Source organism: Aulonocara sp. 'chitande type north' Nkhata Bay, linkage group LG11, assembly GCF_057382095.1.
Source record: "Aulonocara sp. 'chitande type north' Nkhata Bay isolate Kocher_YH1m ecotype deep benthic linkage group LG11, A_spYH_male_GT1.1, whole genome shotgun sequence".
Lineage (NCBI taxonomy): Eukaryota > Metazoa > Chordata > Actinopteri > Cichliformes > Cichlidae > Aulonocara > Aulonocara sp. 'chitande type north' Nkhata Bay.
In genome coordinates this window covers 35,866,071-35,879,117 of record NC_141354.1, presented here as the reverse complement: position 1 = coordinate 35,879,117, position 13,047 = coordinate 35,866,071, and the positions used below count along the sequence as shown (strand labels likewise).

Here is a 13,047-nt window from a genome sequence, read left to right as displayed (position 1 = left end):
AATAAAACGGAGATCACCTGCATGACAATCCAAACTCTCTTGAGGACAAAACATACTAATCCATATAGACAGAGAAGCGTTAGTCTGAAAATTACAGCAATTATTAACGCAGTGCGTCGCCAGATAGCTCATTACTGTATAAAAAATCTGAAACATGCAATATTTTCAGAGTACAAGATGTACAGACTGTGCTGTTTGACTGACACCTGCTTACAGCCAATTATGGCGCGGAATCATCGTCCACGTGACAGGAACGACGCGGCACTGCCACGAGAGGGGTTTATATAGGGTCAAGCGGAAGCGCTTAGTCGCCATTTCATTGCGGAGTTGGTCGCTGAGCGTTTTGTGGAAGTGCAGCGTCAACAGCGGCGAAAAATTGGATCGTAACAACACTCCGCCCTCACCCCAATGGAAGCCGCCGTCAACCCACCTCACGACAGGTAATGTCCGCAGTGTTTCGGGTCAAACTGAGGACATTTGCTGGGCTTTGTAGTCCGCGTGAGGATGGGAATTATGTAATAAAAACCACATTGTTGCTACGGTGACGTTACCGTTAGCCTCCGAGTAGCAAAACAGCGCTACCTCGTCAGCCAGTCTTATGATACAGCCCGCTTACGCTAGCTTACACAGGAGACTCAACTCTGCACATATTTCTGAAGTCCTCTGAATCTTAATATTTGCACACTGGTTTTGTGGAGCCTATATTTCCGTTTTCTTTAGCGTTTAGCTTCTAATTAGCAGGCAAATGACAGCTGCATCTCCATCGGCTAGGTCAGCCTGGTGCTCCCCGCCGGCTGTCTGTCTGTCGTGTCATTCATTGCTCATGCAACCTGCTGTCGCTAATGTAAAACAATATCATATAAGAAAACTAGTTATAAATAACCCGTCCACTGTTCCCCTTTCCCCCCACACACAACCTCTGCTTAACTGCAGCTTGGCAGTCCCAGGTGTATTGTTATATTTATAAAGCGCTGTTGCAGTCTGTCTCCGCTAGCTCGCAAGCTTAGCTTCCAGCTCGCAGCTTCTGTGCTGGTGAACAAACGCCCTGAGACTGTGGCAAAATGGCTGAAATTGCCTGATGGCCCGAGGGTTTTATCAAAATTTTTAAAAATTCTTTTCCGAGCAGTGCTCTTTAATAAATGTGGCGTTTGTGTCTTTTTGGACCCCTTATGGTCGTCAGATATTGGCTTCTGTCGTTGTGAAGAAGTGTTTACAAACAGCGAGGGCGGGGCGTCCAACCACGCGATCAGCAGCTGGTGGACTAGGAGTCTTTGATCAGTTTGACTAAATAATAACGACGGGTTGTTCAGCCTACGCTAATTTGTCTCTGTTTAGTAAAAACAGAAGCTGGTTAAATGCAGGTTCAAACACTAAAGCCATAATAGTCACATGGAGCCAAGTTGATAATTAAACGGTGTTTGTGTTTTTGCACAAATGTTGCGACTTTAGGTAGATTTTCTTTCACATAATCTTGTGTTCAGAACTAATTTGGAGAAAAGCACGTTAAGTTTTAAAATGCTTTCAGTAAAACAGCAATTCTGAATGTTTTTGTTCTCTGTGTGTGTTATTGGATGTATATTTGGATGTTTTTTTTTCCCATTTAATTGTTAAATGCTTCAAAACACTAAAGTAAGTAGAGCTTAAAACATTTGCCTGGAAATAGAAAAGTTCTTATGTTTACTACTCTGCAAATTCCTTTTTTTCGGCACCCTTAATGCTGTTTAGTAGTTATTTGTGCTGCTTGTATTCTGTTTGATGTAGAAAACCGGCTCATCGGCTTAGCCATTGTTTGTGTGTCAGTAGGGCATGTGTGTATTAAGCTGTGGTGCTCAGATGGAGGTGAGAAAGGACCGACTTTCTGTGTCCTTTAACTACATGAACTAGGTGACCTCTGTCATCGCATGGTGCATTGAAAAGTGCTCTTTATGGAACGTGGTGTTGTTGGACTACATCCAAACTGGAGATCATAACTTGCAGAGATGCTGATATCTCAAAAAGATTGCTTTCTTTTTAATTAACTCTCTTAAGGCCCATGGGGGAATTTGTTCTCTGCCCTGTTTATTATGGTGCATCTCCAGGGGAGACCACAGTGCTTGTGTAAGGCATTGATTGGCATATCCTCCATTTATTCCTTTGTGTGTGGGGAAAACCAGAGGAAACATTTTATCTGGAAAAGATAATCATGTTTATAAGTACTTATCTAGCGTGTCACTGTTGTTTGACTTTGAGGCTATTGTTTATAAGATTTATCTAGCTAAGTACAACTCTTATACTTTTTAGTAGTTTCTCTGTTACAACTTGATAAAGTGCAACAGTGAAACGGTCAAAACATAGACATCATCATCAAAGAAACTGAACCCAAACTTCTGAAGATTATCCAGACTGCCTGTATGTTTCTTGCTGAATTGCATATTACATGACATTGACTTTATTGCCTTATCAGCAGCATTCTTATAGGACAGTCATGGCTCCCATGGCAGTGCTAAAAGTTGCAACCTATAGATGAAATCCTGGTTTCCTAGATAACCATTGGGGGGGGGGGGGTCTTATATTTTTCTTCTTTATCCTCTCCCACCTTAAAAGTTTATTTACAGCCAGCCAGCTTTTTCCACATGAGGTATTAAGGTAGCATTTCTTTCCTTCTTTTCCTTGTAATGTGGATGCAGGGTCTCTTTTTTAAATTTTTAAATTTTTTTTAATCATTGTCATTAATTCTTCTCCTGTGCTTTTACATCTTCCTCACTCCAGCTCTCTGGTTGGGTTGTCCGGTGGTATGATGGACCAACACACAAGCTCGGGAAAACGCATTCGTAAGCCCTCCCTGCTGTACGAGGACTTTGAGAGCCCCTCCCTACCCCACACAATGCCCCAGGGTCCCCCTGCCCCTCCACAGCCCCCAGTGAAGGATCCTACCCGACCAGGCCGCATGACAAACCAGCTGCAGTACCTCCAGAAGACCCTGATGAAGTCTCTTTGGAGGCACCACTTTGCCTGGCCTTTTCAGGAGCCCGTGGATGCCTACAAGCTTAACCTGCCGGTGGGTTGAATCCAAGTGCTTTGATAAACCACTCGGAGTTTGAATGTGTCTACTTCCAGATGCTGAGATAAATATCCAATATTCTGTATTATTTTTTGGCTATTATAAATGATCCTTTCTGGTTTGTTAATAGATGATTGTATCTCAGGTTTTTTGGGGTTTTTTTAAAACATATTTTTAACATCTTGGGACCATTATGGAAAAGGTGTCCACACTTTAACAAGTAAACAAGTGGGATTGGTATTTCTGTAGAGCCATAAATTAAAAAGTTATTAATTAAAAAAAAATGCATTTTTTTCCCCAAGGATTACCATAAAATTATCAAACAACCCATGGACATGGGGACCATTAAGAAACGCTTGGAAAATAACTTCTACCGTAGTGCATGTGAGTGCATACAGGACTTCAACACAATGTTCACCAACTGCTACATCTACAACAAGGTAGGTCAAAAGGTAAAAAACACATTTTTATCCATGTTATTTATTCCATTTTAATTGATATTTGTTCCTTTCTCACAAGCTAGCATTCCCTTTGGATTGCATTTATTAACACAGTGATCTTACACTGAGCAGGCGTAGAACTGTGTTTTGTCAGCTCAGAGTGAAAAAATAAGTGTTAAAGTACAGTGTTTAATGATTTCTAGCAAACCAGTGGGGAAATCTAGCAAGATTTGGTGTTTGTTTTTGTTTGTTTTTTTGTTTGTTTTTTTTAAATGACTTGACCAAAGTTGTGTGTATTTTTGTTAATGATCCAAGCAGAGGCACAGAAATTTTAGAGGCTATTTATTTTTTTTTTAACCCTTCACCCTTTCCCTTTACTTTACACAAAATGCCCTGTGATTTCTCTGCTATTCTTCATAGCAAGAGAACATGTACTACATGTGCTCCTCAGCATAACTTAAGGGAAGCAAGGGAAAATTTTAAAGTGAAAGACAAAAGGCCTAATGACTGCAGAAATGTGCTACATGTAAATAATTTTGCAAAGCAGATTCAACTCAACCTAGATATGTAAATTAAGCAATGGCTTGTGTGTAACAGATCATTTCAATGATTATACAAACTTACATTTTGCATTAAGTTGTCTCGTAGATAACCATATGAAGTGTCTTAGCCTGGGATTTCTATGGTGATTGTTAACATCTTTATGTGGGAAAACAGTGGTTTAGTTTATATTATTATTTATGAAATGTAAGCACTAATCTTAGGAAATTCTTTTCAAGAATCTGTAATTATCTGTTTGATCTATTTACACATAACAATCAAAAGGGATGTTTTTAAAATTGCATGAATGTTCCTGTCAGTCTGTTAACAAATATACAAAAAAAATACAAAACCTTTATTGTTAAACTGAAATGACATTTATGCAAAAAATAGTACTTACCGTATATATTATTTGTGCTCATGTGTTGCTTTTTTTTTTTTTTTTTTTTTTTTTTTTTTTTCCTCCCTGGTTAGCCAACAGATGACATTGTGCTGATGGCCCAATCCCTAGAGAAGATTTTTCTTCAGAAGGTGGCCCAGATGCCCGAAGAGGAAGTTGAACTTCCTCCTCCAGCTCCTCGGAACAAAAACAGCAGGGGAAGAGGTCGTAAATCTTCTGGTAAGTAGGGATGGAAATCGAGAACCGGTTCTACCAAGAACTGGTTCCTGGTAGTCGAATTCTTCAGAATCGTTAGTCTGCTTGCTTATCGGTTCTTCTACTTAGATATGCAAATTTGATTGAGCCATATTTTGGCAATTAAAGATGTTAAGATGTATTTATTTACAAGCAGGAAGGCATTATGAAAGCAACATTTATGATTGAGGTGGTGTTGTTGTGTAGCTGAATTGCAACTCTTAAATTTAATATTCTTTATCTACCAGCATCAAGGGCTCAGCAGGTGCCAGCAGTGTCCCAGTCAGCCTACTCCCCCTCATCCTCAGACACGGGGGATTCCATGCTGGCCAACTCTCCCCAGACTGTGCTAACTAAAAGCCTGCCACCAGCTAACATTATGGGTTTGCCTCCTACACAGCCCACAACCAAGGTATGTAAGACAGAATGCTGATTAGAAAAATTTGCATATCTAGATTTTAGCATGCAAAATCGATGTTGAAACACTTAAGTTCTTTTTTAACAGCACTAAATGTGAAAGTAAACTGTCCTTTGTTAAAGATTTAGTATTTCAGTTGTCAGGATTATAAACCGTGTAACAAAGCCATAATAAAGTGATCACAACAATTTCCAACTTTTTCTTTCTATAGAAGAAAGGTGTAAAACGCAAAGCAGATACCACCACACCCTCTACCATGGGCTTCACTACTGTGGGCATGTCAGGAACGCCGCACATGGTGGGCTTGGGGAAAGGGGGACACGGGGGTCAAATCCATGACACGTCCATGCACACGGTCTCCTCAATGGGAAGCATAAGCTTGGAGACCCCACCTGGGATTGGGCTCGTCAGGAGTCCTGGAGGCCCTGTCCTGCTCCAGCCAATGATGGCTGGCACTGGACGCAGAGTTGGCAGCGGACGCCCCATCAAACCCCCCAAGAAGGACTTGCCCGATTCTGTTCAACCTCAGCCCTCAAGGAAGGGAAAACTCAGCCCGCAGCTGAGGTACTGCAGTGGGCTGCTGAAGGACATGTTATCAAAGAAACATGCTGCGTATGCATGGCCTTTCTACACACCTGTGGATGCAGCTGCACTCGGACTTCATGACTATCACGATATCATCAAGTGTCCTATGGACCTCAGCACCATCAAGGTGACTTCGAATGCGTGAAAGTGTGCTCGCAGTACTTTAATAGTAATATTTCTTTTTACTAAACATACCATGTTGAAATGATAAAACACAGAAGGGGGAAGGATTTTAAATGTGAATGTAAAATGCAGTGGGGAAAAAAAAAATCTTCTATTAAAATCTAATAAATGTCCAATTCCTGTTTTTTACAATCAGAGGAAGATGGACTGTCGTGAGTACAGAGATGCTCAACAGTTTGCCAGTGATGTTAGACTGATGTTCTCAAACTGCTACAAGTACAATCCACCTGATCACGATGTTGTGGGGATGGCACGGAAACTACAGGTGAGCAGCAGTTACATGGACCAGGCGCCCTCACAGAGGCTTCTTCAGTTATATTTGCTACTTTATTACTCACTTTCCTCCTTTCTTACCATTTAACTTTTTTTTTTTTTTTTTTCTTTTTCTTTTTTTCCCCCCATGTCTCAGGATGTCTTTGAGTTCCGTTTTGCCAAGATGCCAGATGAACCACACATGGAGCACACAGCCATGTCCATGAGTGGGCATCAAACATCCTCTTCATCATCTTCCTCCTCCTCATCCTCCTCATCTTCCTCCACCTCTGAGAGTGAGCCTAGCAGCGAGAGTGAGGAGAGTGAGAGCAGCCCAAGCTCAGACAGCGAGGAGGAGCGAGCACATCGCTTGGCTGAATTACAGGACCAGGTGTGCACACAAGTAAGATATTGAGTAGCTACTATTGAGGTATTGGAGGGTGTTTGTTGCATCAAACTAAACGTGGAAACAAAAACGTCTTTAATTTGTATATTTTTCTCAGCTCCGAGCCGTGCACGAACAGCTAGCTGCTCTCTCCCAAGGCCCCATCGTCAAGCCCAAAAAGAAAAAGGACAAAAAGGACAAAAAGGAGAAGAAGAAAAAGAAAAAGCTGGAGAAGCGAAATCGAGGAGTCCGAAGCAGAGCAGGCTCTGAGGAATGGAAGATGCCCAGCAAGTTGAAGAGCAAATCTGCCAAAGCAGGTGGCTCCCAGGCCAAGAAAAGCCAGGGGAAGAAGAGTAACAAGAACAGCAAGTTAGTATAAAGAGTGAACCACCACACCAGTGTTGTTGTTTTTTTTTTTTTTTTTTTTTTAAACTTGATCTCATCTTCATCATACTTCCTTTTTGGGGTTTAGTGAAACAAATAATTATACTGTTCAACCAGTTAAATGTTTTGAATGCAAAACAGCTGATAGCTGTGCTCTTCTTCTGTTATTTCAGGACTTCAAAGAAGCCTTTCTACCCTCAACTTGCCACTTCCATGTTACCACACTATGACTCGGAGGAAGAGGAAGAGATCGTGCCCATGTCATACGATGAGAAGCGCCAGCTAAGCCTCGACATCAACAAGTTACCAGGCGAGAAGCTGGGTCGTGTGGTCCACATCATACAGTCCAGGGAGCCCTCACTGAGGGACACCAACCCTGAGGAGATTGAGATTGACTTTGAAACACTCAAACCATCCACACTGAAAGAGCTCGAGCGCTACGTGATGACATGTCTGAGGAAGAAGCCCCGTAAGCCGTATGCTGAACAAGGTAGATAAAATGACCACCAAGACAGCACCAGCATATTCCTGTTTAGCAATATCTTGGATGTTTTTGTAATTGACAAGTTATTGAGTATCAGAACCTACTATCAGTACCTAACATGTGACATATGTTAAAGTCTGTAATGGCTAAGTACATCTTATGTAGGAAAAAATAGACTGTTAAACTTGGAGAGTAAAGTTGATGCTGAAGAAAGAACCTGTAGTTTTGACTCATGCAGCCACACACGGAGGGCAATTATATATTCTTATTAAGGGCTGATAGCGTCTGCGTCCAAATGCCCCTTCACTTCCCAAAGTCAAACAACCTGATCCAGTGTTGAGGTTAAATGGCACAAATGCTTTTGATTCCTGAAAGTTAACCGTATACTGGCTCTCACAGTTGATATAATCAAATTCTTGGAAAGAGGCTTTACAAGGCTGAGTGGATACTTTCTGCCTCTGCATTTCTAAACCCAGTATGTATTGTACTGCTGTAACTAAACAAGTTTTTGACATCAAAAACAAAAACCTAGTAGTTGTTTTTTTTTTTTTTTTTTTTTTTTGTAATGAATGTAATAAAAGCTTGTGAGCGTAGGCTCTAGATTCTCTGTTCAGGTGACACATAGTAAGTTAGATACACTTGTAGTAAACAAATTACTGATTTATGACTGAAAATGTACTAATGCAACAGTCTGTGGGTGGACAGTGAACGCCAGTTAACCAAAGAGTATGAAGTACAATGGTTGGCAAGAGTTTTACATCCTGTGATGAATCTCAGTGCTCCATGATAAACAGCATCCAACATCTGTAAAGAGCGTTCATAGTGGTTGGTGCTTAACAACAAATGATACATAAGTTGATATATAGAAAAGATTATGTATATTTAAAAAAAAAATAAAAATTAAGAACCTTAATCGGTGCCATCTAAGTTTGGACTTGGAAACGATTGTACACTAGTTTTAATGCAGGAAAAATAACAGTTTTCCTGCACAAAAATATCTGGTTTTCATGACAATAGTGTGTAATATTTCCCTGACTGGACTGACAAGAGAAATAAAACTGTAGCAGAGGATTACGCCTATCTGACAGGCATGTAGTTTAGTTTAGTTTAACAGTTTAACCACATCACCTCGGTGTTCCACTCAAATCTTTCTATCTAGCGCCCTCCTTCATGTCTGTCAGTGACAGAGAGGCTAGGTTTCCTCTTGACATTAAGTTCTGAGTTGACGTGTATTTGATTAGCTCTTTGGCTACACAGAATGAAAACCTGACGGGTAAAGGCCAGAGTCTAAGGAGACAGACTTGAGACTGAAAGTCTTAATTTCACTACAAATCATTTCTTTGTATGTTATAACTTCTCTCTGCAGCAGATGCTAAGCTAAAGCACCAACAAAGTGAATAGAAGTAGCTAAAGTTGATAGTTTCTTCAAATATTTGACGCTGCCCCCTGGTGACTGGTCACAACTACAGCATGTAGATATGACTGCAGAGCTCAGCGTAGCACTACTAAGCTGCTACTTAAAATTAGTAAAGAGAGCAAGAAATTTAATCTCTGTATTTAACTTGACACTACTCAGTACTGACTTAGAAATGGTGTAACACAGTATACTTACCACTGTATTTCTGTTTGGTCCCCAGCTCTGTAACAACCTTTTTATCATCTTATATTGCAGCAGCAAAGAAAGGCAGCATTGGCAAGTCTAAAGAGGAGCTGACCTTGGAGAAGAGGAGGGAGCTAGAGAGGAGGCTGCAAGATGTCAGCGGACAACTCAATTCAGTCAAGAAACCCACGAAACCTAAAGGTAAGCTCTCACATCATCACATTTCTGTGTGGATGCAAACATGTCTGGTTTTCAGAGCAGCTTACAGATTCTCTACGTTACTCAAATACTGTGCACTTCAATAATTCAGCGAAGATGGCACAGCGTTTCAAGTGTAGAGTTGGCCTTTGCTCCCTGTGCGAGTTCCCTCAAGTACTCCAGACATGCATGTTAGGTTAAATAGTGACTCTAAATTGGGAGAGACAGAACGGTTGGATTTGACTTGTGTTCTAGTTTGTATAGTCAGGACAGTCTTTTCATATAATGCTATACTTGGTAACAAACTACCTTAAAAATCCCTCTGAGATGTAAATGTGTTTTGGTTGTGTAAATCTACAGTAAGCCATCATAATAATATGGAATGCCTCATGTGTGTGAAGGTGTCTGAGACTTTTGCTGATCATTAGAAAACCAGTTTGTTTATTTCTTTAAAGTGTGGACAGGGCTTTTGTTTCGCTTATCTGCATACCATAATGGGCTTTTATTTGAGAAACACTCGTAGGGGTTTTCTTTATTATTTTAGGGTCTTAACCTTACAATAACAGGCAACTGTTGTTGTGATATAGTGCTATATAAATACAATTGAATTGAAAATTGAATTTCATTAAAGTATCTTCTTCTCTCCTGCTGCTTAAAGATTGTATGAAGAGTAAGAACATTCATCGGCCTGTAAATGCATTAGTAGCAGGGAGGGATTAAACCAGGAGTGTAGATCAGAATGAGCGAGAAAAATGGCAAAGTATTTAAACACCATGATTGTGTGCTGAAGCGGGATGCATAGTATTAGACATGTGTGCGCCTGTGCCCCCACACAAGCAGGGATTTAGAAAGTGTTGAGCTAAAACATACCTTTTTAAACCGTGTGCACACTTTCTAGAGCGATTCAAGCCTGTTATGGTGACGTTTAGACTATATTTAAGGCTGTACATCTTAAGGTTTTTCCTCTTTTGATTTGCAAAAGAGCACAATGTGTACAGCTGGCTTTAGATGGAAAGAAGATACTATTTCTGTGTTTACACAGATTAAGTTGTGAATCTAGAGTTTTATGCATCAGGCCCCTGGAGTTTATCAGTCTTTCTACCCTGTGTGTATTTGAGTTGCAGTTTTAACTTCTGTTTACATGTTATCCCCTGGCCATTATATCACATCTGGCTATAAATGAGCTATTCTTTTGTTTTAGGAAACTTTGGCTCCAGTGGTTCACACTCTCCATCACTAGACTGTTTGTAGAAGCAGAATTGTCTGTAAAAACCAGATGAAATGTGAGGTTTTGCACGTATGGGCTGTTTTGGCAAAGACGCTGAGAGAAACACTTCAGTGCTTTCTTCCTTTTCGTACAGGTGCATCCATTAAACATTCTTCTCTTTGCTATTTTCTCCTCAGTGGAAAAGCCGAGTGCAGTGGAGACTCACGCCCAGCCATCACGCCTCAGCGGAAGCAGCTCCAGCTCAGACTCGTCCTCTTCCTCCTCCTCATCCTCTTCCTCAGACAGCAGTGATTCAGACTCGAGTTGAGATTGTTAGCAAAAAACTAAGAAGTCAAACGCTAATGTCTCAGGGACTTGGGCTGGCCCAGGACACATCACGCCCTGAAGCGATAGTTGGCTGAGATTGAACACTGCAACAAAAAACACTCCAAATGGACTCCTGTAATCCTGTAATGTTTTGAATGTTGGACTGAGGGATGTGGAACAATGTCTTTGTGGATTATTGTAGAACCCAAACACTAAATGCCTTGTTCTCCCCTTCCTTCCCTTTGTAAATACTTGTACAAATTTATGTTTCTTTTATAAAGAAGATTTTTATGGGGATCCCTGAAGAGGGAGGTGGAGTAATAATTAAAAAAATTGATGTGGAAAGACGGGCCTGACTGAAAAATCTGTTTGGCTGGCCTTACACTGTCTCCTTTTGGTGAAAGAATGGAAGAGCGTCATATTTTATTTGTTTTCTCCTCCCACCCACATATCCTCAGATGTTACTGGAATTGAAACCAGCAACCTTTTGGTCTCAAGCCTTGCTTTTCTAACAATTTTAGATGAACCCCTAGACTCAGCCTTAATGATTGTTCATAACGGTTACAATATTTGGAGAAATCCAATACTGTTGACAGATATGGCAGCCTCTGAGCTGCATTTCAAAGCATGCTATGGGATCTTCCATATTCAGGTCAGTTTGAGATTTAGATTTCTCTGTTATGTTTACATAAGTTCTCAGTTTAACAATAACATTAATGCTGCAGTCTGTTTTAGTACAATATAGAGTAACAGTTTAATGTACTATAAATACAAAGTTTAGCAGCTAAGATAGATATTCATTAAATTTGTACAGAGTTTTGTGGCTGCACTGTTCTCCTAAAAAGCCACCAGCTATTTTAAGACCGACAAGTCTTATAAACACGTCTCAAGCTGAACTCATTTCTTACAACTTACTTTGACGTTTTCATCCTTCATTACATCAAACAGTAACTCGAGTGTCCGTCTATTTCTGAGCTGAAAGCAAGCTGCTGAATGTTATCATGTTACAGTTTCTAATTTCCATATTAATTTCCTGAACATCTGAAGTATTGCATTACCATTTCTTGCAGACCTCTGTAGCACTTGAAAACACTGGCTGCTCAGCGCTGACTGGAACAAATAGTGACGACTGATTAAACTCAAGCTGAAAACAACACTTTTCCTGTAAACTGATAGGAGAGCCCTCATTGTACATGCATAGTTGAAGCTGTTGATGAATGTTCAGTAAAGATATGCTTGTATATAATTCAGCTGTATTTGCTGTTGCACAAACTAATGTATTTCTGCTGTTTGGTCTCCTTTTTCCCCTCCCAGTTACCCTTTTTGCTTTTTTTATTTTTTATTTTTAAGAAAAAAACATGTTATCTCTCATTCCAGTTAGTTGTCTTGGTTGTTTTCTGAAGAGGATTCACATGCTGCCTCTCAGAAGCAAACCTTTCATTTGACAGGTGTTTATTAAAAATAACTTCTGTAGAACAAATATGAGATGTGGGAGTTTTGCTTTGAAGCGTGTTACGCAGCTGCAATAACTGCATATGGATAAAGTTGATCAGACAAACCAGAAAGGTTTAATTTTGTATTATTTATTATATTTTATTAATTTTTATTAATTTTTTTTATTAATTTTTTTAATAATATAAAGATTAATTTTATTCATAAATATTTTATTATTTATTTTGTTAAGCGATGCGACAATCAGTGAGCAGCAGTGTGGCTTCATGTTTTGAGAGCATTGGTTTGGGTGATGAACAGGTTAAGAGCATATTTGTGTGACAGCATAACAAGATTAATGGCCCCATGTGGGCTGTGAACTATAAAGTTAGCAGTTTGCCTTTCCCCCCCTTTCTACTAATATATTCTGACATTTAGAAGCTCAGCATTAATAACAAGGAAATTGCTCCAGCAGGTGGCAGCAGTTATTCATATTAAAATCTCAGTGAAAACCAGCAACTGGTTCATGTTAAGACCGTCATCTCCGAATCCACTGGTACCCAGTTTGATATTGGGGAGGGACGACCTTGAAAAGGTGAAACCTGCTCTGTTGGTTATTTTGAAGCTCAAAAATACCAGAAGGTGTTTAATGTGTTGCCAGTGATGCTGATTAACTGCCACCCATAATTGTGCTGGAGCAACTTTTTATATCAGAAACCTTTGAAAAAAAAAGAAAGAAGAAGAAGCAAAAACAACACAGTGATGTTTTTGCTGAAATGGAGTATGCTGTAAAAAAAGGGAATACATCCTGTGGTCAGTTAAAATTTACCAGCAGGGGCATTTGCATCAGTATTATAACTAGTGTTCAAGAGACTTTTTGAATGCCTCTTGTTCTAAAATGTTACTATTTTTATCCATTTGAATATTTTCCCAGCCAGG

General features: G+C 39.9%; 1 protein-coding gene across 7 annotated transcripts; it reads left to right on the top strand.

Annotated features, from left to right (window-relative positions):
- Positions 1–293: 293 nt before the first annotated feature.
- Positions 294–12,199, top strand: brd2b (bromodomain containing 2b). Of its 7 annotated transcripts, none has more exons than XM_086312346.1 (12): positions 294–440; positions 2,749–3,037; positions 3,343–3,492; positions 4,495–4,639; positions 4,903–5,066; positions 5,284–5,784; positions 5,977–6,105; positions 6,250–6,483; positions 6,596–6,846; positions 7,035–7,351; positions 9,021–9,146; positions 10,548–12,199. In XM_086312346.1, exons 1-12 carry the CDS (start codon positions 409–411, stop codon positions 10,676–10,678), a joined length of 2,469 nt encoding a protein of 822 aa, XP_086168472.1. In that variant the 5' UTR covers positions 294–408; the 3' UTR covers positions 10,679–12,199. The 7 variants fall into 7 exon arrangements, with proteins under 7 accessions (XP_086168472.1, XP_086168469.1, XP_086168473.1 ...); XM_086312343.1 differs by having other exon boundaries at positions 6,250–6,495; positions 10,548–12,198; XM_086312347.1 differs by having other exon boundaries at positions 3,343–3,480; positions 10,548–12,197.
- Positions 12,200–13,047: the final 848 nt, after the last annotated feature.

Bases quoted from the DNA above. Each gene is read 5' to 3' on its own strand.
- brd2b (XM_086312342.1), top strand. From the start codon at position 409: ATGGAAGCCGCCGTCAACCCACCTCACGACAG. The intron at 4,640-4,902 runs GTAAGTAGGGAT...TTTATCTACCAG, and splicing joins AAGAGGTCGTAAATCTTCTG to CATCAAGGGCTCAGCAGGTG. The intron at 9,147-10,547 runs GTAAGCTCTCAC...TTTTCTCCTCAG, and splicing joins GAAACCCACGAAACCTAAAG to TGGAAAAGCCGAGTGCAGTG.